General features: G+C 40.8%; 1 protein-coding gene across 1 annotated transcript in view; it reads right to left on the bottom strand.

Moving 5' to 3' along the window:
• Nucleotides 1-7,986: 7,986 nt before the first annotated feature.
• The window catches only part of GXYLT2 (glucoside xylosyltransferase 2), a 90,565-nt gene continuing 73,703 nt past the window's right edge, over nt 7,987-24,848 (bottom strand). The window contains exons 6-7 of the mRNA XM_041763158.1: nt 16,286-16,458; nt 7,987-11,019 (exon numbers count right to left, since the gene is read on the bottom strand). Coding sequence (XP_041619092.1) covers nt 10,837-11,019; nt 16,286-16,458 — 356 coding nt within the window. The 3' untranslated portion in view covers nt 7,987-10,836. The remainder of the gene's footprint in view (nt 11,020-16,285; nt 16,459-24,848) is intronic.

Below are 24,848 nucleotides of genomic sequence, written 5' to 3'. Positions count from 1 at the left end.
TCCATTCCAGGACTCTGGGATCATGACCTCAGCCAAAGCATACCCTTTACTGACTGAGCCACCCAGGCACCCCATGGTCAGGTCTTGATTGCAGAGTCATAAGTTCAGGCCCTGCATTGGGCTCCACACTGGGCATAGAGCCAACTTAAAAAAAAAAAAAAGTAATCTATTTGAAGTTTGGGGTTGTATTTTATTTATCATGTGTCTCCAAAGCCTTCTGGTGACTTTAGTACTTAATAGATCACAATAAATGTTAATTAAATGAATGAATGAATACAAAGGCCTATTGCCTTTGATTGTGTCTTTATCCAATATTGATCTTATATTAATGTCTAGCTAAACACAAGTTAGTAGGATCAATTGTTGAAACACCAGAATACCATACGAGAATCAATGAATGTCAACCCTTATCTCTCACCATATACATAAAAATTAACTAAAAATGGATTATATATCCTTTACATGGCTGCGAGAGAAATAATGTCTCTCATGTTTCTTTTTTATAAGGGCATTAATCTACTCTCATGACTTAATGACCTATCAAAGGACACACCTTCTAATACCCTCACATGGGGGTTAGGATTGCAACATATGGATTTTGGAGGGACATGAACATTCAGACCCTACAGTATAAAACCTAAAACTATAAAATGTCCTGGTGAAAACACAGGAGAAAATCTTTGCAAGTTGGGATAGGCCATCACTTCTTAAAACACAAAGCATAAAACAGAAAAAGAAAAAAATTGACAAATTGGGCTTTACCAACATAAAAATTTTTGCTCTTGGGAAATGCATTAATGGAGCACCATTAAGAAAACAAAAGGGCAACCATAGACTAAGAAAAAGTGCTTCCAACACATATATTAAAGGACTTATAATGAGACCATGTAAAGGCCACCCAAATTTAGTAGTAAGACATTAACAACCCAATTAAAAAAAAAATGGGCAAGAGGTTTGAACATTTTACCCATGAAGACATATGAATGTCAAATGAATAAAGCAGCTGATACTATCATTAGTCACTAGGAAAAGGCGACTTAAAATCATAATAAGGTATCACTTTATACTCACTAGATTGGGTAAAATTAACAGAGTGTCCACACAATCTTGGCAAGGAAGTGGAGCAACTGGAACTGCTAGTGGGAATGTAAATGGTACAACCAATTTGGGAAACAGTTGAGCAGTTCCTTGAAAAGTTAAACATATACCTACTGTACTACTCACCTTCCATCACTCCTAATTTTTGCCCAAGAGAAATAATTTTAAAAGTCCAAAAACTTGTTCATCAACGTCCATAACAGCTTTATTTGTAAAGTGCAAAACTGAAGATAATCAAATCCATCAACAGGAGAATGAACAAACATACGATGGTTAATCCATAGAAAGAAATATTACTCCACAATGGAAAGGAATGAACTATTGATACCTGCAACAATGTGGGTTAATCTCAATTATGCTGAGTGAAAGAAGTCAAACAAAAAGAATACATACTGTATGACTTCATTTATATAAAATCCTGGAACCTGCAAATTCATGTACAGTCATAGGAAGGAGATCAATGGTTAGCCAGGGACAGGGATGGAGGAGGAGATAGATCAAAAGGGGAAGAGATGGGATATCTGGGTGGCTCAGTGGTTGAGCATCTGCCTCAGTTCAGGTCACGATCCCAGGGTCCTGGAATTGAGTCCTGTGTCAGGCCCCCTGCGGAAAGCCTACTTCTCCCTCTGCCTATGTATGTCTCTGACTCTCTCTCTGTGTCTCTCATGAATAAATATATAAAATCTTTTAAAAAGAGACAATTAGACTCTTACAAAATGTTAGAGGTGATGAAAATATTTGTTACGTTGATTTCAAGTGAACATACATAAGTTACAAGCAATCAAATTGTACCTTTTAATATGAGTAGTTTATGGTATTTCCATTATTACTGTAACAAGGTTGTACAAAAATATTAATGAGTCGCTAAATATGTCATAAACACAACAAACAAAATAAAAACTCAAGTCCAAAATAGTGTATTTAAAATGAATACCTTATAAAAAGGAAATAAGGGCTAGAACTCAAAGTATTTGGGAATCTTTAGAGATGAATAAAATCAGTCACCCAACTATGTTCATTCTTAATATAATTGAAATAATAGCCATGCTATAGACCAGAGTATAAATGTTATAAAGCTTGAACATACAAAATAATAATAGCTAATAAAATGCAGTGAGGGGAGAAAAGTCAATAGGAGGATATTTAAGAATGCTAATTTCCAAATATTTTGTGCAGGGGCTGGGGAGTGAATTCAAATTTCCCCAAATGGAAGCAGAGATGAAGAAGACAAAGGGGAAGAAGAAGAAAAAGAAGAGGAGGAGGAACAGGGAAAAGGGGAGATAGAGGGAAGGGGGGAGAATGGAGGAAGGAGAAGAATTATTTTAATAATAAGATCATAGATATTTTATTTTTTACTGACATGAAAAATTTTTCAGCTGTAGATGATGAAACAAAGATTTGAGTACAAGTGGTTTATTTGAGGCCAAATCTAAGGAAACACTGGTAGAAGAGTGGAAAGTGAGACAAGGGAGGGAAGCCAATAAATAATATATTATCAAGAAGTTACTACTCTGTAAGTGGTTTGAGCTTTCAGTGGAGAATTCTGGGACAGATAATCAAGAGTTACCCAACCTGAGAGGAGAGGGAACTGGGGTATGTATCCACCAATTCCCACCAATCAATGGTTGAGGGCTACTCTCAGATGTGTTAATTTTCCAACACTTCCTGCCTGCCCATGGGTAAGCAGGGCAGACTGCAGTGGAAAAAGAGCCTTCGTGCAGAGTCACAGGGGCTGGAAATTAGATTTTGAGCTGGCATGTGTGGAAATAATGTGTGTTAAGGGAATGGGGGCAGGGGGCATGCTGTACTGGTCATCCATTACATGCCAGATACTGTGGGATCTAAACAGACAGATGGCAACCTTGAGAAGTTTAATTTCCTCTCACTTGAACACAGCCTCTTAGTTGTATGTTAACTCTCTGCTGCACCACCACGCACATGCAAACACTAGCAAAGTATCAGGGGAACCCTTATAAACAATTATCAAGTTTTAAACATTTAATATACCAAAGCCAGTATCAGCCCTTTATTATGCTTGCAATCATTTCTAATAATAATAACTTAGATGCAGGAGAACAATTTCCTAATATGACATTTAGACTCACTTTGTCACTAGACCCAAAGTAGCAATTCTAAAAAAAAAAAAAAGAAGTGCTCTTACTTTGATAAGATCAAATACTCAGTAAAGAGACAGGCACAGGCATTCCCAGGAGTCTCTTTATAGTCATAGCCTAAGAAGATACTCTACACTCATGATTCTGACTGTCACCTCTGAGAGTCTATGTGGACTATGGAGCAGAGGGATGGTGATAAAACACTCTTATCCAACAGTTTATGAGAATGCACCTCCCCCACCCCATCATCCATTCCTATTAGTTGGTGAATTGTTTCTAGTAGGAGAGCTTTATTTGGATAATAGTAGTTCTCAATGAGGGGAAAAAGATATATTGTTGTTTTAAAACATACACCAGGAGAACAATTTTCATGATGTCTTGACCCAGGTTGACAATACCATTTTTCATCTGGACATGAAGACAACATGTTTTTCCAAAGATGGAATGATTCTATTGGAATGACATGAAAATTTTATGGCTGGAATCCTAGAAAGATGTGTGGTTTTCAATAAAATATTAATGAAAAAAAGCATTGTTAAAATGATACATTTCCCTTGGCATCATTGAAGCCTTGAATTCAGAGCTATTTCTGGACTTTTCACTTACATGAGCCAATATTTTCTCTCCGTCTCCCTCTCCCTGTGTCTCTTTCTCTGTATTAATTTGAGTTGTATTTGCTGTCACTTGCAATTTAAAGAGTTTTAACTAAGGCAGAAATTGGTACCAGGTGTGGTGTGGTTTCCAGGCAGCCAAAATCCCACAAATGTCCACAACAGAGCCATCAAAAACAGATTATGGAAACACAGAACATTTAAGTAGGAAGGAACTTAAACATTATGTAACCCACCATGTCATTTTTTGGACAAGTAAGTAAATCTCCAAGAAATTCAATGAATCTATATACTTTCAATGAATGAGACTTTAGAGGGTAAGGTATTATAACCCAGAACAATGAACATTTATAAGAAAAAATGAACATTTATAAGAAAAATAAGAAAAAATGAACATTTATAAGAAAAATAAGAAAAATAGGTTTTGAGAACAATACTCCAAGTCAATACAGTATGTCATGAAGCTTTGTGGATAAACTGGTCTCAGTTCATGATACAGCAGAATCACTTCATTCTCAATAAATATATTTTGAGCACCAGAAACGTGTTAGTCATTGAGTTTAGGTGATATGCATAGAACAGGGAACAAGATCAGAAAAGATTACATGTTCTCTAGGAATGTTGTGTCTAGTGGGAAAGGCAGTCAATAAACCAAAAGTTTTACCCCAGTAAGTATTGTTACTATTACAATACATACTGAAAAGAGAAAGTACAGGTTGATGTGAGTGTAAGAGGAGGACCTGCCCTTATGGGGGGATCTAAGGAGGCTTCCACGAGAAAGTGGTATTTAAATCAAGACCCGAAGGATACTAGAAACTTGTCAGGTGAATTTGCAGGTTGGAGGATTGATTCCAAGCGCATGCAGAGCCCCTTGATGAGTAAGGGCTTGGCTTCTTAAAAGAAAACAAACCAGCAAAAGTGACAATTAGGAGAATGGGGAAGAATAACTCAAACAAGGCCAAGAAATAGGCAGGAGGTAGACCACACAGGGCCTTTCTGAGCAGTTTGGAAAGAAGTTTGGATATTATCATAGGAGCAAAGGGGAACCACTGAAGAGCTTCACACAAGTGGGGTAGGTTATAGTTTGGTGGGGGCCAAAGTGAATGCAGAGAGGAGACAGGCATTATAACAACAATCCGGGCTCGAGATCACAAGACCCCAGAGAGTAATGGTTTGAATGGAGGCAACAGTGCAGAGAAATACAGGAAACTGACTCAGTTAATATTCTGGAAGTAGAAGCAAGACACCCCCTGCACTTCCTGTACTAGTTCAAGTTTTGTATGGTCACTTACAATGTGAAGACCTTTTGCTGCTGCCACCACGGGTATGTGGAGTGGGCTATTTTAGTAGGGAAGTGATGAGTCATTGAGAAGGGTGGTGTGCAAGGAGGGAGAAGGTGCAGACAAGAGTAGTGGCCAGTTTCTGTGATGAGGCATCGGGTGGACGTTGGTGACATTTACCAGCTTATAAAACAGAGGAAGAGAAGGAAGGGGAATATCATGGGATTGTGATGAATGACCGGAAGGCTACTTTTGAACTGTGTTTCAGCATAAGGAGTTGATAAGGTACCCAACCGAAATAGGATGGCTTTGGGAAAGGTAAAACTATAGAAGCCAGTGAGTTTCAAACATGTTCACCTATGCTCCTGGAAAGAGACGAGGCGAGCAGAACTTCAGCATGTGGATGCTCTGGTAAGTACGCCTCTGACACCAGGGCAGACAAATTGGTTGCCACTCCTTCAATCTGATACTCCTTCAATCTGATACTCCTTAAAATCAGTTAGCCATTTACTTAGAGGAGTTTAGAGGACCACAGACAAGGAATTTTTAAAATTTTGAAATTCCATGTTTCTTTTTTTTTTTTTTTAAAGATTTTATTTATTTATTCATGAGAGACACAGGGAGAGAGGCAGAAGGAGAAGCACACTCTCTGTGGGAAGCCTGATGCAGGACTTGACCCCAGGACCTTGGGATCACGCCCTGAGCCAAAGGCAGACACTCAATCACTGAGCCACCCAGGCATACCTGAAATTCCCTGTTTCTATGTTTATTCTTTACCACAGTCTGGGAGGAGAGTCATCCCTGGCCCTGTTGTAGTAGATGGGAAATCTGAAGCAGAAAGAAGGCCAGTAAGGGTTGAGAATGGTGGGGCTAGGACTTAGATTCAGTGTTGTCTACATGTAGTTCCTAAAGCTTATATGTCACATAATAATTGGATGTGGGTTCCCAGTTATTCCGGAAAACCATATCCAGGTATCTTAGCATTTTAAAATGTTTTAAAATATAAGATGGGAACTCAGTAAATGCATGGAATACCTTGTGCTGATTTGAAAAAGAGACTATGGATTGGGGGGGGAAACCTTTATATAGACTCAAAAACTCTTCGTGCAATTCAGTCATTTTTGATTTGTGTAATTAGCTTAACAAGTCAAGTTCAATTTTGCCAAATAAAATGTAGGAATGGGGAGAACCGATTTCACGTTCTCCAAATTCTCCTCATTGTATCTCAAACACGAAACATCACTAAACCAAGTATTTCTTTACCAGTTTTTTTAAAATTTTTATTTATTTACGATAGTCACAGAGAGAGAGAGAGAGAGAGAGAGAAGCAGAGACACAGGCAGAGGGAGAAGGAGGCTCCATGCACCAGGAGCCCAACGTGGGATTCAATCCCAGGTCTCCAGGATCGCGCCCTGGGCCAAAGGCAGCTGCTAAACCGCTGCGCCACCCAGGGATCCCTCTTTACCAGTTCTTAAAAGCAAGGACTTAAATATTACTATTCAGTATTATAAAATTTTAAACTTGAAGTCTTGTGAAAGAAAAGAAACACACTTCCAAATAACACCGAAAGGCATATCTTTTTTTAAAGCTTTTAATTAAAAAAAAAAAAAAGTAAAACAGGAGATGGCATTCAAAAAGACAAGTAATTAAATCATAATATTTCCGTTTCTTTTAGTTTGCTATAACAATTCATTTTCCTTGGAGTATTGCTTTTTTTTTTTTTTTTTTTTAAAAAAAGCTCATTTCTTCCCAAAGAAAAATTACTAAAAAATAAGTCTTCCAACATAAAAAATCCATGCAGGGTCTCCTTGGGAGCTATAATCAATGAATGCACTTTTCAGTGACAATACAAATGTGTAAAATTAATGATGCAGAAACTACACCTGATTCTTACATGTTGATGCAGATGGTGACACACACACACAAGTGTTTTATTTTGAGGACTCCAGAGAGTATTTCCAGTTTTGACCTGTGAAGAACAGAAACTAGGATAACTTTCTCTGTTTGGCAGAGAAATCTCATCAGCTTCAAACACCAGCACAACCACTGTGAAATGAGTTGAACTAAGCTGTCGCTATCTATAATTCTTCAATTCACAGAGCATGACAGATTCACGAGGCTCTTTCTTTAAAAGGCATGTGGGTGCGTGTCTATGTCTTTGTACGTGTTGTGTGATTTTTAAAAAGTTTTGAAAAGTTCTTATAGATTCCATCTAAGGATTAGAACTTCCTTCTGTCTACACAAGGGTCTCCAAGTTCTGTCACTCCGTCAATAACACCAAGTCTCTTGGTACTACTCAGTAGCTTACATCAAAGACAGGAAGGGAAAGGTAAAAATGAAAAAAAAAAAAAAAAAGGAAGATGAAAGGGTAGATCCAAGAAACAGAAAAACCTAAGGAAGCTTGCTTACCATACTATTCAATGAGGATATAACAATTTGTACCTCCATGGCACCCAACATTTTTCCATCATGAAGTCACGTTCACGTTGGCTCATCCAACAGAGGCATCCATCTTTTTTTTGGTATAAATATCAGGCAATATTTATACTCAAACTTAAATTGGTATGAATGTTGTCCTTTCTTCTTGGTGGGTTGGAATGATTATTATTACTGGAGCACTATTTTGTGACTGTCAATAAGTAAGGTCTTATATGGCTTGCTTGTTTTATGAATACCATAAGTGTAATAAGATCAATACTCTCAAACTTTGGTGAGTCCATATAAATATCCATTCGAATAATAAATCCATCAGAGTCACAACAATTTGCAATGGAAGCACTCAGTCAGTCATAGAGATTTCAAATAAATAGCATAGCTGGAGTGTTACGCCCTAAATGCTAAACTGCCATTCAGGAAGTTGAAGGAAAATTAAAACAGATTTTCTAGGCAGTTAATTTTTTTTTAATGTTGAAATTTTCAATCTAAGTCACAATTTCTGAGATTTATATTGGAAAAAAATTCAGAAGAAAAATATTGTATTTCTACCCTACTACAGAAAGTCTCAATCTCAATGCATACAAAAATAGTTATATTTTACTATTGGAAAGTGTCCTTTCATTCTCCAGTGAACTCTGTAGTTGTATTCATTGACCGGAATTCTGAAGGAAACAAGAAGAGGAGATGAACCAGTCTCATGCTCTTCTCATAGAGATTCAATGTGCCATATGGAGCAGCACAACCTTTGGCAAACTTCAGACCACAGACTGCATGATTTAGGAGTCCACTGAATTAAAATCTACAGTTCCCAGATTTCAAAGGTGCTAATGTAATATTTGTCTGGAAATTACCAAAGGCAAAGAAAATATTGCCTCATGGTAACATTCTAAATAGAAAATAATTAGCACTTTTAGGCAGCAGGGATTGGAAGAGCAAATTTTCTCCAAATTCTCCACAAACTCAATTAGAATTTCAGGATATCATGAAGAAATTCCAAGGGAGAAAAACCACACCAAATTCTAAGGTTTCACGTTTTCATACTGCGTCATTCTAGAATGTTCTAGAATTCTATCATAGCCCTTTGATGGAATCCAATTCTGTATATTTAGACCAGAACCAATAGTTAGAGTTGTGGGTAAACCAGACTCTCATAAAAGAAAAGGCGTTGCTGTATTTGAAGTCTTTACAGCAGATTTTTTTTTGTGGGACTCACCAAAAGAGGAAAGGAACTTCTTTAGGTCCGTAAGTCACTAACAAATCTGAATGACATGTGTAAGGGTTTACTGGCCATGCTGAACAAGTTAAAAGACTGGAATGGAAGTCAGGGAATCATGTTTACATTCTGGCTCTTTCACTAAAACTCCATTTGTGGGTATGTAGGATGTGTTTTCCTCCCATCCAAAAGACAATCCAAAAATTGCCCCATGGCCTTTAGATATAAAATGACAAATGACATCACCTTTAATGGTGAATTGAGGAAACATAAAATATAACAGTGAAGAGTTCCACATCATAATGGTGATTTCCTTAACAGAAATAACAAATCACAGACCGCCCAACTGATCAAAAGGAAAGTACAGGCTATTCCTCTAACATTTTAGAATTTGTTACTACCATAATGGTGCTGTATACTCATATTAATTGATATCTATATATTTCTTTGGAGCACAGAGATCTTCATATATTTTTGGCGGGTAAGACTTTTTCTGTGAATATAGTACCTATGATATCCTACTGGGTTCCACTATTTAGAACACCACATCTGCATTAACAAAATATTATTTTTCATTTTATACTTTTTAGATAATTGTCTATATATGATGAGAAGATTTAATATTTTTATTTTCAAAAAATTCTCTGTAAAACAGGATGCATCTTATACATATCTCTATGTCTTACAGAACAGCAATTGCATTGGGTGTGCTTGTTTCTTTGTGTTACAATTTCCTTATTTGCTCAACAGAGATGATACAGGCCCCTACTAAGTTCATTAGGCTCTTGCTAACATCAAAGATTATTTCTGCACAAGTTTTTGCGATAAAGCATTATGCAAAATGCTTTACCCTGATATCAGCTACAGAAGCAACTAGGGATTAAGTCAGATCCCTTGGGGGAATATAGAATTTCCTCTACTGTAGCTAGGTGATAAGACCTGCCTGGTTCCTTGGCTAACAGCTAGGTAACCCTAGAGAAGGAAAAAAATTTAAAGAGACCTTCCTAAGGCTGATAGGAAGTGAATTTTCTTGTCAATAGAATCAGCTGAACCATCTATTCTGTACACATAAGTTTGGAGTTGGCCTTTAATTTCCACCTATTGACCAAGAGTTTAAAGAAGAGAGAAGGTCACACCCACTAAGTAAGTTAAGAGAGAAAATAGTCTTGTCTGTGCGTAAACACAAAATCACATCTTTGCTAAATTGACCCCTTGGGTCTAACACAACTATTGAATTTCCTTCCAGAAGGTATGGTTGCATAAATATTTCTTATAATTTAATCATCCACAAATCTAAACAGTTTTTCTTTAAAAACATCCCCAGATCTGCTTCATCCTTTAACACTGCCCAATCAGCTGAAATCTGAATACCTCTGCCACACGTGTTTTAAATAAAGTCCTGTAACCATAATCATTTTCTCTAAATTTTTGTCTCTACAGAAAAATCTCAGCATAGGGCCCAGCTTTTACTCAAATGGTTCAATGACCTGTTTCAGATATGTGTCACAATGGGAAATACAGACAGCAAATAAATAAAGCAGTAAGGAGAAAAGGCTAGAAGAAACTACCCATTAATATAACGATCTTTTCACTGGTTGGGAGGATCATGCTTAACCTAATTTTGATTTTGGTCCACCTGTATTCCCTACAGGTTTTTAACATTTTTCTGTTCTACAACAAGCATGTATTACTTTTATAAGAGGGGTATGGGGGAGTCTATTGCATAGAGAGAGTCTCAAGAATATTCGATTAATATACCACATGAGATGTCACTGACGTCTCAGATATTTAACAGGAATTGGAAGGCTCACAAAAGTTCCTTTTCACAGCTCCACCTGCTTGAACAATGTTAAGTGAATAATAATACAATTAAAAAAAAAACAGAGATAAATAGCATTTTTAAAAAAATTAAAGCATATTTCCTTTTAAGGGCAACTAATTTAGCAACATGTAACGAGGCCTTTTAAACTCAACTGTCAGAGAGCACCATTAAATATTCACACAAAAGAGATCCAGGCAGCTTAAAGATGAACATTTCCTTATTCTCGAGAGGCCTAATCCACTTGCGACAATATGAAAAATATTCAGTGCATCTGGTTGGGGCCCACATGGATGATGACGTGTTTCTCATAAGCCCTTTTCATTGTTTTCTCGATTTGCTTCAAAAACACTTGTGGGATTCGTCCACATAAAGTGTGCACAGTCTCCAAAAACTTCAGCTGGAGAGGGTAATACATGGATTGAAAGAGATTGTCTTGAAAGGGAAACTGAAAAAGGATTAAAAAAATGAAACAAAATGTTTAGTGACTGAAATGCCATTTTAAATACAAACTACATTTAGTAAAAAATGAGACAGGGAATTAAGCATGCAAGCATAGGTTTGGATGTTCTTGGGCATTTGATGGAGATTCAAAACCTGATTCAACCCTGTGCCACCCTGGGCAATTACTTATTCTCCTCAGTTTCTTTACCTCAAAAAAAAAAAAAAAAAAAAAAAAAAAAAAGATTTACTTGGGTCCTTAAAGCTCTTAAAATCTGTGACCAAAATATATCTTCAAGGACAGGATATTCTCTATTTTATGCTCTTGCTTAGGAGAAGCAAGGGGCAAGTAGAGACTTGAAATCTACTGCGAGATAACATTGAATTCTTCATATTTTTTGCATTTGTCACAACTTATTTAAGATTTATTTTAGAGACAGAGAGCACAAGGTGAGGAGGGACAAAGGAAGAGAGAGAGAATCTCAAGGGGAGAGGGGACTCTCCTCTGAGCAGGGAGCCAGATGTGTGACTCCATTCATGACCCCAAGATCACGACCTGAGCCAAAACCAAGAGTCCGACACTTAACCGACTGAACCACCCAGGGGCCCCATTTGTTGGAATCTTAGTGAAGAAACTTTAGGGTACGTCTATAGTAATCTCATGAAGTTAAGAGTTTAGGTAATACTAGTAAAATTTATCATTACTGAACTTCATTTTTAATAATTCAGGTACCAAATATTGGTTGGTGGTTTCTTCCCACTTAATACTGGGCTTTTGATTTGACATGATGTGATTTTTCTCGTGTTTTCCCAAGGAAAGTATAAGCAGAATTTTTCCAAAATAAATCTTTCAGACCACTTGGTTATGAGCATGTTCAAATTTTTATTACAATCCGGTTGAAATGGAAAAGGCCTCTAGTAGGTCAAGTCAAAGATTCATTGTTTGGCGAGGAAATTTTATACAAAAAGACTAGGAAAAAAAGGAAGAAAAGAAGGGTAAAAGGTCAGTATACGCTTGCCTGGCAACAGAGTGGGTGGGTGTCTGGTTTCCTAGAACAAGTTTTAATCCCTTTAAAGTTCATCAGAAATATTGCTTAAGCGTGTTTATCAGAAATGTGACTTTCTTCCCAGAAGGAGATTATGCATTATGTAACACAAGAAGGGCCATGTTTGGGACAACTGTTTTCTTTCTCAGCACAAGTTTAGACCACTGATCACCTCCTTTATCGTCACACTCTCCCTAGTGACAGGAAATGAATAGGTCAAAACCTGGGAGTCATCCTTGGTTCATTCTTTCCCCCATATCCTTCATCCCGTCTATCAATAAGCACTGTAAAATTTGTCTTTACAACAATGTCTGCATGTGGCTACCACTGCCTACCTTCCCTCTGCCCGCAGTGCATGCCAGCCCCAGCTCTCACCTGGAAGGCTGTAGTGACTCTTCATAAATAGCCCTTGTGTGCTCACTCTTGCCTCCTTGCACTGAGTGACCAGGGTGATATTTTTAAAGCATAAATCAGAATGTATTATTTTCCTGCAGGTGTTTCCCACTGCAATTAAAATAAGATTCCTTACTCCCCTTTTGTCCTCAAGGTTCCATGTGACCTGGAACTCTCCTTGGTGTCTTTCTCTGTACTTTTGGTCACCCTGGCCTCTTCCCTGCTCTTTGGGCACACCAAACTCATCCCTGCCTCTGGGACTTTCCCTGGGTTATTCCTTCTTCTTCTTAGCAGGACCTCCCCCCAGACTGCACTATGGCTGCCTCTACCAATCACATATCAGGCTTGAGGAGGCCCCCAGCTCATGAGCACTCTTCCCTGTCTGTGACAGGGGAAGCCTATCACCCTGCTTTGGTTCCCTTTTAACACCTTTCACTGCCTGGTACAATTTTTCTTTCTTTCTTTGTTTATACGAGTATTGCCTGGCTTCCTCCACCCACAGTATATGCTTCGTGAAGACCAGGCTTTGTTGGCCTTGTTAACTTCTCAATTCCTAGAACCTAGACTTGTACCTGCATAAAATAGGGTCGTCATAGATGATGGTTGCAAGAATTACTGACAGAATGTCTACTTGATAGATGACTTCCTTTCGTCCCAAAGAGAGAAGACTCACTTCTCCTTTGCACAAACACAAACACACAGGCTTAGGGTTTGTGTGTACAAGTGAAAGACAGAGGAGGGAAGAGATGGAGGGATAGATGGAGGGGGAACGGGGACAGAGGGGAAGAATACTTTTAGAGAGAGATGAAGGGAGAAAGAAATACAGTGTGTGTGAGAGAAGTTATATTTAGAGTCAGAGAGGAAGAGCAAGACAGAGTGAGACCATGTGAGCAAAGTAGGGAGTGAGACCATGTGAGCAAGGTAGGGACAAGGTAGGTAAGTGTGAAACTGCCAGCATCAAAACAACCTCTAACTATTAAGCACAACCCTATGTAGGCACTGTGCTCCAAGTTTAAGAAAAACATCATTTTGGGGTGCTGGGTCATGAAGTTGGTTGAGTGTCTGACTCTTGATTTCCATTCAGGTCATGATCTCAGGGTCGTGATCTCAATGCTCTCAAGGTCATGAGACCTTGGGGCTGGCTTAGTGTGGAATCTCCCGAAGATTCTTTCCCCTCCACCTCCCTCCTCCTCTGTTCCTCCCCAGCTGGCATGCTCTTTTTCACACATAAATAAATAAGTAAGTAAGTAAGTAAGTAAGTAAGTAAATAAATAAAACCTAAACCCATCATTTTGTGGAATCCTCACAACAATTTTGTGTGGTAGATAATATTATTATCTCCATTTCACAGATGAAGAAACTGAAGCCCAGGAATGATGAATCCCTGGAAAGGGACAAAAATTGGATGTTGGCACTGAGGGGTCTGTCAATCCCGGAGCCAAGCCCTGACCCCACACACAGTGCGCAGTCCTGTAGAGAGAGGGGACACATGTCTTCCAAGAGCGAGCCTGTGTTTGTTCCTGTTTCAGGACGGGGTTAGTAACATTCTTGATTGAAATGCTTGGGTACAAATGTCCTTTTAAGCTCACGTGATGGTGATCGCTGAGTGTATTTGGCAGGATCATTTACGGCCCAGTTATTTGGCTTTCTTTCTGCTCCTCCAGAAAGCAAACAAGACACATGGTAACTCAAGAATCACAGTTGCTCAATTCCAAACTAGGGCTGACAGATCACAAAGGAAACCCAAGAGCGGCTCTGATGTACTGCTGCAAACTCATTTAACTTGTGTTTGTACTCCTCAGTGGCTCAGCCCCTGGGGTCAGTGTTTGAATATCTAAAGTGATGATATCACTAAGTGCAGGACAAATTTTCTGTGTAATTAAATCACCTGGTCTTTGAAAACCAACAGCAGGAGATGCAGGAGAAGAAAGCTGGTGTTAGCTTACATGTGGCTAAACTCATTCCCTGCAGAGAAAATTCTGGGAATTCCAAAGACTTTCTTTAGCAAGATGCACAATTCTCACACATGCAGAAATGTGTTCCTGTGTCTCGGGATCTGCTCCCACCAAAGCCCATTTGTAAGACCACAAGGGCTCCTTGATTCTTAAGAAAAACACCTCTAAGTCTACATACTTTATGTCTGGGGTCAGCAAATTTTTTCGATAAAGGGCTAGACAGTAAATATTTTAGACTTTGTGGGTCACACAGTTTGTTATAAATGCACATCTCTGGCATTGTGGCTTGAAAGCAGCCACAAACACAGAAATGAATGGGTTGTCACTGCGTCCTGATACCACTTTATTTATGAACGCTGAAATTTGTATTGTATATAATTTTCTCGTGTCATGAAATAGTCTTCCTTTTCCCCCAGTGATTTACAAAAGTGTTCAGAGCCCACACATCTTACAAACACAGGCAGCAAGGAAGGTCTGGCCCAAGTTTGCTGACCCCTACTCTATGTCTTGCAATGACCATTTCAAAAGGGACATCGCCGAATCTCTATTGCTGGTTTTCCCTAGCCATATCAAGGTAAAAAGCAATGTGGAAAGCAGTGTTTCCCCAGGTGTGGGTGAAAGGCAAAAACAGGGGCACCTGGGTGGCTCAGTGGTTAAGCATCTGCCTTTGGCTCAGGGCGTGATCCCGGGTCCTGGGATAGAGTCCCACATCGGGCTCCCCGCGGGAAGCCTGCTTTTCTCTCTGTCTAGGTCTCTTCCTCTCTCTGTGTCTCTCATGAATAAATAAAATCTTTAGAAAAAAAAAAAAAGGTTAAAGCAGGCAACATTTGGCATTTTAGGTAGTGAGCCCCAAAGTAAGATTCTTTCAACCTTCCCATTTACTGCAAGAAGATAGTTCCTGGGCATCTTTAATGTCTCAACACTTGCTAACCAATCTCTCCAAGGTTGTAAGAGAGGACCTGAGGCTGTGAGAAGTCCAGCTCCTCCGTGTGGCCTTTCAGACTCAACCCTGGGGAAGGACAGGGCTACTGGCAGGCCTGTGGAGGGTGGGAGGAGCTGCCCTCCTGACACCAGACTCGGTGCAGGCAACGCCTGTAGTTTACTTGAAGGGGTTGTGGTCAAGAACTCAGGCCCCTGCCCTGGGCAGGCCACACGCAGATGCATATCTGCATTCCTATCCCAGACACCTCTATTTGGAGGCCTCCAGGGAAGGAGGAGGTCTCTTTCCACTCCTCCCTCCTTCCCTTCCTCTTCCTCTTCCCCCTGCCTACAGGTCCATAAGGATGCAGGAGCCTTGAGATGATCTCTGCTTCTAGTCTGCATCTTCTGGACCAGTTGGTATAGTACTCTCTACTGGGTACAAACACAATATGGTGGGGTGGGGAGTTGGGACCTCTTTTTCCTCTGGCTTGCACCTCTGCAGTTTGTCAATAAAGACTCGATTTGTACTTTCAGTTTGTCCCGCGATCCTCATCAACCACCTCCACAGCTGACTGTTCAACAGGATGCTGGCAACTGGGCTACACACTCGGCTGGACTCAGAATCAAAATCATTTTGTTCTTACATCCTTTACCCTAACACGTTCCCCTCTGTTACAGCAAATGGCACAGGGTTTCTTTCTGGTATTTAATTCCCTCTTAAGTGAACTTATTTAAGAACCAAGAGAAAACGAGTGGCTTGCTGGTAAAGATTGAGAATGGATATGGCATGAGGGAGCCAGTGGGTAGAGTGAAGCAGTGACTGAGATTTGGCAAAGGGGCAGAACTCAATGCTTCTGGGGAATTCTTTGGCCTTCCAAAGTACTGGTGACCAAAGCGCCTGTCCTGCTTCATGTCGAATAAGCATGTGTCTGCTGACCGGGGGCAGGAACACACTTACATCCCGTATTGCTTCATAGAGCGCTTTGAAAGTTGGCTGCTTATCGTCATGGTAGACGCCTCGGTTTCCGTGCAGGACAGACACACCTTCCCGCTCAGCCTCTTTGCAGTTGCTTCCGTACATGCAGTGATCGGGACGGTAGTTCCACTGGCAGGGGAACACATAGAGATATTCTGGCGGTGACAAGAGAGAGACATGTCCACAGTCAGTGCCTGCTCTCCTCTGCGTGCCTGGTGGTTAAACCAATGTTTCTATAACCTGCATACCACACGCGAGTGTGATGGGAACTCACGGCCCAGGCTTTACCACATTTTGTCCATATTTTGAGATCAGGAATTGAAGGGGCACATCTGAGGGATGTGGTAGGTTTCACCCAAAGAAGGAAGACAACGGGTCAGGGATAAGAAGGCAACAAAGGTCAGCAGACAGCCTGGGTCCAAATCCAGCTCCCTCATTCAAAGACAGTGCAGCTTAGGTCCAGTAATTCAGCCTCCCTGTACTTCGCTTTCCTCATCTGTAAAATGGGTAGGACAGGAACCCCTTCCTAGCGTGATGATTATGTTTATAAAGCACATGTGACACGCTCAGCCAAATGTCAAGCGCACAGTGGTGGTCAACAGTGTAGGCACATACAATCCACTCTTTGGAAAGGTTTATATGAAACAGACCTGGAAAATTGGAATCAAGGTAGAAGCAGAGCTTCCTCTTTGTATTAAAAAACCAACCAACCAACAAAATCAAAATGAATGAAAAAACAAAAAATGACAACAGTAAAGGGGAGAACCTCCCCCAAAAGATCAAAGAAAAAAAAAAGTTCCTGTGCCAAGGTGACTGTATACATTGTGGGTGAGCACGTGCACATTCATGTACTTGTATGTGTGGCGTTAATCTGGTGGTTTTTTGCCACCCCCCTGGAGCCATTTGGCAATGTTTAGAGGGAGATCACGGTTGCTATACATGGAGGAGACCACCACTGGTCATAGTGGGTGAGACCAGAGATACTCTAAACATTCCACAATGAACAGGACAATCCCCATAAGAGTAGTAGTGCCGAGGTTGAGAAACTTGGCTCTAATCCTGTTGGACTCAGAAAATTTCCTCTTGGTGGCTAGGATTATAAAATTAGCAATAAATTCATGACCCTTGCGAGCTTCCTGGCTCTTCAGCTTGGTGTGTTTAAAAGCCAGGGCAAGAGCAGTATGGATCAAAGCTCTTGGCAAGTGTGTCATTGTTCATGGGAAAGGCCAAATCAATTACTGCTGTCAGAAAAGCAATATAACGATGTGCTCATTGGTTGGGCTGATGGCCATCCCTTCTCATGGAAAGGACCACTGCTAAGAGACTACTTCCAGAGAGCTTCGAGATGGAAACCAAACAATGAAGGGTTCATCACACATATATAATATATATATGTAATATATATAATATACATAATAATAAATAATATATATAATAATTCTATCACTCAGTCTTTATGGGCCATGGTGACACCGAGTCACCCCCCAATTCCTAGTCACAAACACCTTGTGAGATTTTCCTTTTCTTGGGAGAACCCCTCTCAACCATGATGCTGCCCTCACTTGCATTCACTTCCACACTTGCCCACATATAATCCATAGCTGGGAGAGAGTAGTGCTCATCCTGAAGTCACATTATCTAGATTTAAACTCCTCTTCTAGTTGTGTGACTTTTCTGTACTATATAGGCATGAGGACTCTGTGAGTGAAAATATCTAAAAGTGCTTGTGTGCTTTTAAACTGTGTCTGACCTCAGACAAATTGTGGCCTTTTGAAACCCGGTGAATCACATTGCTCATTTATGATATCTGTCTGGGTATTTGCAATTGTAATCCCTGCTTAAGCACCTGCTAATGTTCCCTGCTGAGTGAATTGCCCTAGAATCCATCTCTGTTTTTGTAACTACACTGATTGAATCAACAAATATTTACTGAGTGCCTGCTATGTACACAGTGGACAGAGGAAAGTCTGTTTCCTGCCTTTGTGGCATTTGAGATCAGTGATGGAGGGGGAGTGGTTTTGCCTCTTCCCAGGTTGTCTAGCACCCCATTACAAAGGAAACCTTTCCTTTTCTTTGCAGCCTCCATGCCCAGTGAGGGTACTCTAAGACAGAAGGTGAGATAGAAAGGCTTTGAAATCAGATGAATGTATTTTCAAAGTTGGTTTCTCCTGCCTCATTGCTGTATACGCTTGGTGGGTTATCTGGACCTTAATTTAGAAGCAGTAAAAGGAAGCTACATCATCTGGGGTTGAACTCCAGGTTTATTATGCTAATAGTGAAATGGCTAAGGGAGCAAGCTCTGGAGTCAACTCACCAGGTTTGTATACAGGACTGTCACTACTTGCATGAACTCAGCCAAACTGCATAATTTTTCTGAGCCTGAGTTTCACCATCTGTAAGGGGCAGAGGGCTGTAAATATCTTGTCCAGTAGGATTCTGGGGAGTATTAAGTGAGCTTATAAATACAACTATTTGTAACAGTACATGACATATAGAAAGCATATGATAACTGTAAGTTGTAATAATTACCAGTTACTGTTATAAGACTATTGCATTAAGTCACTGGAAGAATAAAACAAAGTAAAGGTAAATATGAGCCTAGCATAGTTCTTGACACCTAGTACATTGGTAATAAATGTTTTATCACAGTTGTTTCTAGATATGCAGGTGGCCAGTTATTCTTAACCTTTTATGGATCACAGATCTTTCTCAGAATCTAATGAAAGCTTTAGACCTTATCATTGAAAAGGTACAACTGGGTATATCTAAGAACATTTGCTCATAAGTTTCAGGGTTTATCGATTTCCTGAAGACCAGCTAAAACCCAGCTGTTGAATCTCAAATATGAAACTGGATTCCAGATGGAATTCAATTCACATCTTTACAATCCCCTTCAGAATTTTTCAGAGGAAGAAGCACAAAATACATTGAGCATGTAATTGCAAGAAGTATTCATTCACACAATGCAAGACATTGGTGTCACTGGATGATAAGGCTTGGCTGCTGCCCTTGGGGAATTCATACTCTTGTAAGGGAGACAGTATACAGTATAGTCAAGATGAACATTTTTTTTTTTTAAATCAGGGTTCATAGAAAGGAGGATATTTCAGTAAAGTTTCATTTAAACTCAGACTTACAGACTAAGGATGGGATTTTGACAGTCAAAAATGGAGGCCTGGAAGAGGATTCAAGGAGGAGAGAATGGCCAGATCATAGTGAAGAGTTTGGAAATCAGAGTGTGCTTTACAAAAGATAAGCTATTCAGTTTTGCTGGGATAAATTCAGTCTCTTCAAAGGGGTAAGAAAATGGTAGCAAAGTTGTCATATAAATAGATTGCTTTGATCTAAAATATTCAAGAAAGATAAATCTATGTTGGATTGCAAGTTATTAACTTGGATTCTAGCTTGGAAGGGGAAAAAAAGAAGGAAAAAAATTTCCTTTGGAAAGAGAGAGAGTAGTTCAAAAAATTGGGGGTAGAGTTGAACTGGGTCAGGAAGTGGGGCAGCTCCTGGATTCTGAGGGATGGGCACTAATTAATGTCAGCTTTTCAGCACTGCTGCCGATGCTGCACCCTTGGCTACTTTCTGCTCCTGGATCCCCCACACTCAGGTTCTGAGGATATGGTCTGACTGGGTGAGTGGGAGTTAGGAGCCCACGGGGCTCTAGGACTGCATGCAAAAGCAGGTGGGGGGGGGCTAATGGGGGGGAGGAGAGAAAAATTCCCCTGAGAAAACTGGAACCCTGTTACCCAAATAAAGGGAAATCAAGAGTGGGCAGTTAAAAATAACAGTTGTGGGATCCCTGGGTGGTGCAGCGGTTTGGCGCCTGCCTTTGGCCCAGGGCGCGATCTTGGAGACCCGAGATCGAGTCCCACGTCGGGCTCCCGGTGTATGGAGCCTGCTTCTTCCTCTGCCTCTCTCTCTCTCTCTCTCTCTCTCTCTCTCTCTCTCTGTGACTATCATAAATAAATAAAAAAAATTTAAGAAAAAAATAAAAAATAAATAAAAATAACAGTTGTGTCTTTTTATTCACAGATAAATTCTACATGGGTTACATTTTGAAATTTCCATTTGGTTAATCAGGGGAAGGAGAAGAGGGGTCACACTAGCATCATGGGGCAGACTAAAGAGGGGACATCTATGGAGGTCCGCTGATGAACATGCAGAGTGGACTAATGATGGCTATTTTGGCACCTGATCAATAACCATTCTGAAATGGATCTATTTTAAGCAAGATTATCAGGGCTGTCAAAATCTGATGGTGAAAAATGACAGCATGGGGAAATGTTCAGGGTACTTTCCACTGCTCAGGAAATAATACGGTGAGTGGTTTTAAAATTCCAAATCCCCAGGCCTCCAACTACTGCAATTTATTTTAAAATATTTTTTCAGCTAACCCCTCTTCAAATCCTGAGTCTTTGCTATTTTCCTCTCCATTTTACATAGATAAAGAAGCTCATTAACTGATTATCTCAGACTCTGGAATCCCTTAGCGATTGCTTCAGGAGTCTACATTTATTTCCAGAGTCTCCTAACTATTTCCAAAGTACCATGTGAATTGATTGCTCCTTACGTTTCAGATTATTTCATACTCTCGGGTTCTCTAAGATCATGGAGCAGCTCATGCCTGATTGTTTTCACTTCCTGGTGAGATAGGCTTGCTACTCACTTGATACACTACCAACAGAATGGAGGCTGTTGGACGCATCATTAATTTTTGTTTGTTAGTTCTCTTTCTCTAATGTGTCATTCTGGACCTGAGGTTTCCCAGCAACCTCTTCTTCCTTCTTCCGGAATGCACCTTGTCCCACAAAAGGGCAATTACTTTTTCCAGGAAGACTGCCCTGATAACACAATCTAAGGAAGCAATTCTCTCCCTCCAGCCTTGATAATCTCTCACGATGCCTCATTTATTCCTTTTTTTTTTTTTAAAGAGATTTTATTTATTTGAGAAATAAAGAGACAGTGTGTGAGAACGAGTGAGCACAAGCAGTGGGGGGAAGGGCAGAGGGAGTGGGAGAAGCAGCCTTCTTGCTGAGTGGGGAGCCCAAGGTGGGGCTCCATTCCCAGAAGCTGAGATCATGACCTGAGCCAAAGGCAGACACTTAACTGACTGAGCCCCCAGGGGCCCCATTTATTCCCTTTATAGCATTTATTATAACCCATGATTTGTAACAACTAGTTGCTGTTATTTGGAAGGTGGGTTTCATGGAAATAGGCACTTGTCCGTTCTGTCCGCTGCATGTGTCCACCACTGTGGCTGGCACACAGTAGGCAGTCAAACAGTATCTGCTGAATGAATGAGTAAATGGAACTTACACATTCCTCTACCACATGTGTCCTCCTTGCTCTTGCTTTCTCCCTCTCCTTCCTCTCCTCGCCTTCCCTGGTGTGGATTTTCTCTTCCATTCACTTCCCTCTGTCACTCTATCCTCTCAAATCCATGCATTCAACCAACCAACACTTCCGAAGACCAACTCTGTTCTAGGTACTAAGCCTTGCACACTAGAGACAAAAAGTAGATACAACCCCTTCCCACAAATATCCCACAGTCTTCACTCTTGACTTTGCTATCAGAGCTCATGAAACTCCCAGGCTCCCTGAACAAGATGTTACCAGTTTCTGGGAACAATCCTAACACTAGGTAGCTGGGCCTGTGAAGCCCACAACACACTCACCGCTGCCAGATGCTGGGAGCTTTGGGTAGGGTGAAGATCCAGTGTGGTTACACACTCAGAATATAGGGCTCTAGTGACCCCGGCAGGATGAGAATGAGGCCCTAAGGGGGCTACCAAAGAGGCTGTCCTATGTGACTGTGTGTCCTGCTCCCTGTGGCCCCACCAAACCCCTCACAACTCCCTGCCATCACACTCTTTGTATAACCCATGACAATCTATGTGTATTCCATGAGCGTTTCAGCTCTTCTCTCTCTCTGTAAGCAGAATCCTACTGTTGCTATCTGGCTGGACACCCTGCCTGGTTACCCATACTTGGCTGGTCTCATTTCCTTCCCTGCCCAAAGCCCACCTTTTTGGAAATTGTTCCTGAAGAAGGAAGAGACATAGGTGTTCCTGTCTGAGAGAGGAAGATGCTGCATGGCCTTGCTCTTCTGGCTCCTGACGACCAGATCATAGGTAGTCTTCCCATCCAAAGAGAACTAATTTATAGCTGGGTTTGGAATCACTTCATAAACAGGGCCAAGCAAATCTCTCTATCTCTTCAAGAATGTGAATTAGGAAGCAAAGGGGGCTGTTACTGAACATGCATCGTCATTGGCTGTGGGCTTGTAAGGTTGTGTTGGCTCAGGGCTGGGCCTCATGTAAACAGAATGCTGAGAGACAGAATGGAATCAGGTAGGCGTGGAGAGAAGCAAGGATGGCAGGGGCCATGGAGCTTCTGAGGGATGGAGAAATCAGCTCTGGTCCTTAGCAGTTTCCCAGAGCAAGTTCCCAAGAGTTCTAGCACGATGTGACCCATGTGTTCCCAGGGCCACCCCCTGGTCCCTTAGCTGGCCTGAGTTTTGTTCCCTGGAACATAAACATATTAATCCAAGCACATCTTCCTGTGTAGGGTGCTTTTCTGGCTCTGGTCAAATCAACCCTTTCTACAGAACTCTGCTCTCTACTCAAACTCATATGTAGAATTGTGAGCTCAGTCCTCCACCCCTTGAAGAAGCTACCTTGGCTCACCTGCCAGGAAATGTCCTGTGGGCTGAGCAACCTGCATGTCCCTCCTGAGCTCCAGCTCTCTCCTCTTGTCTAGTACCTAGTCCTGCAATTACACACCCACAGAAATGGACTATCTAATTATGGCAAGAGTTGTAAAATATTTTTAAACTAATGACTTCTTTGAAAAATATTTTATTTATTTGAGAGAGAGTGAGAAAAAGAGAGAGAGAGAGGAATTGGAGGAGAAGCATATGGAGAGGGAGAGGCCAACTCCCCACTGAGCAGAAAGCATAATAAGGGGCTCAATCTCAGGACCTTGAGACCATGACCTGAGCAGAAAGCAGATGCTTAACCAACTGAGCCACTCAGGTGCCCTTAAACTAATGACTTTTAAACACATTTTCAAAAGTGGTGTTATTAACTACATGAGGCTATAATAATACCATTCCAGACATGTGCTCAGGTTTTTTGTTTACTGCTTCTTCGTCCATGGTAACCGAAAGGACCATAACAACAAGCATATTTAGTCCCATGTCAGGGCCAATCTCCTCCTCCTCCACTCCCTCTCTCCTTTCTAGGGATAAAGGTGAACAATCTTTTTTCAAAATAGTTTTCTGGCTTATAGAAAATGATCACAATATAAACAAAGAAAAAGCTTATCATGTGGAGGATATTGAATAGGTTTCAGTTCAAGGATCTTGTGTTTAATAAAGTATCTGGAGAAAGTATGAAAAAGGGCAATCAGATGTAGGTCACACAAAGAACAATCAAGGAGTAACCTAAGAACTTGCCAGTCGAAAGCTAGAAAACTTGGTTATTGGGACTGCTCAGAACCAGGGTTTATAACAACTTCAAAACTCTTGGATAATATTTGAAGACTCAATGGATTTAAGATGGGGAGTACAGAAGCCATCAAACTCAGCTGGTTTTCAGCTCCAATTAAATACAAGGGCTCCTGTCTAATTGCAAAGCTGCTTACAACTGCCTTCAAGTATTCTTTACTCACTGATCACGTCCTCAAATAATCTGCAACAGGCTAAGAGGATTTCTGGGGAGGAAACTGTGAATCTTTAGAATTCCTATTTGGGAATATGTCCAGATGGGCTTATACAAGATAGCTTTAGCCACATAAGAGAGGAAAAGGCAATATTTAAAGGACAAATAATTCAGTACAGAGTTACATCTTGGGATGTGCACCAGATCTCTAGGATTCTCTCTCTCTTAAAATTTCCCCTCTCCCCAAAACCCAGAGGGTGGAAGTCAGAGAGGCCTGCATTTGTACCCTGCCCTGTCACTCATTAGCAGTGCTGCAAATTACCAAACTCTCTTTTCCTTGGTACCTTTGTCTATAAAAATTATAGGGGATTATATTTTCAGGGTGGTTGCAAGGATTAAAGAAGATAATGCTTAGAAGAGCACCTGGCACTTAGTAAATAATAAATGTCAGCCATTCTTTCTTCACCTTATGCTCCTGGCCTAGCTGACCCGTGCTGGAACCATCTGGTTTCACCCCCTGGGAATTTGGAAAGAGGATAGAGTTAATCTCTCCATGTGGCTGCACCTGGACTATGAAACCTTGGTACTTGGCTTTGAGGCCTGAGGAGCAGAGAATGAGGGGCACAAAGAGAAGAAGAAACAATGTCATTGGGAGACAACAAGTCTACCCTGGCCTCCTTATCATTTACCCTTTCCTGCTTCAGGTCATGGGCTGAGCCTGCTGGCCTTCCTGCCTCAGTTTCTAGCAGACACCAGTCTGCTAATAAAAAAGTATCCCTTGTGAGGACACCTGGTGGTTCAGTGGTTGAGCATCTGCTTTTGGCTCAGGTCATGATCCTGGGGTCCTGGGATCCAGTCCTGTATCGGGCTCCCCACGGGGA

The sequence above is a fragment of the Vulpes lagopus genome, chromosome 7 (genome assembly GCF_018345385.1).
Source record: "Vulpes lagopus strain Blue_001 chromosome 7, ASM1834538v1, whole genome shotgun sequence".
Lineage (NCBI taxonomy): Eukaryota > Metazoa > Chordata > Mammalia > Carnivora > Canidae > Vulpes > Vulpes lagopus.
The sequence above is the reverse complement of the archived record's forward strand: the minus strand, read 5'-3'. Positions and strand labels throughout refer to the sequence as shown.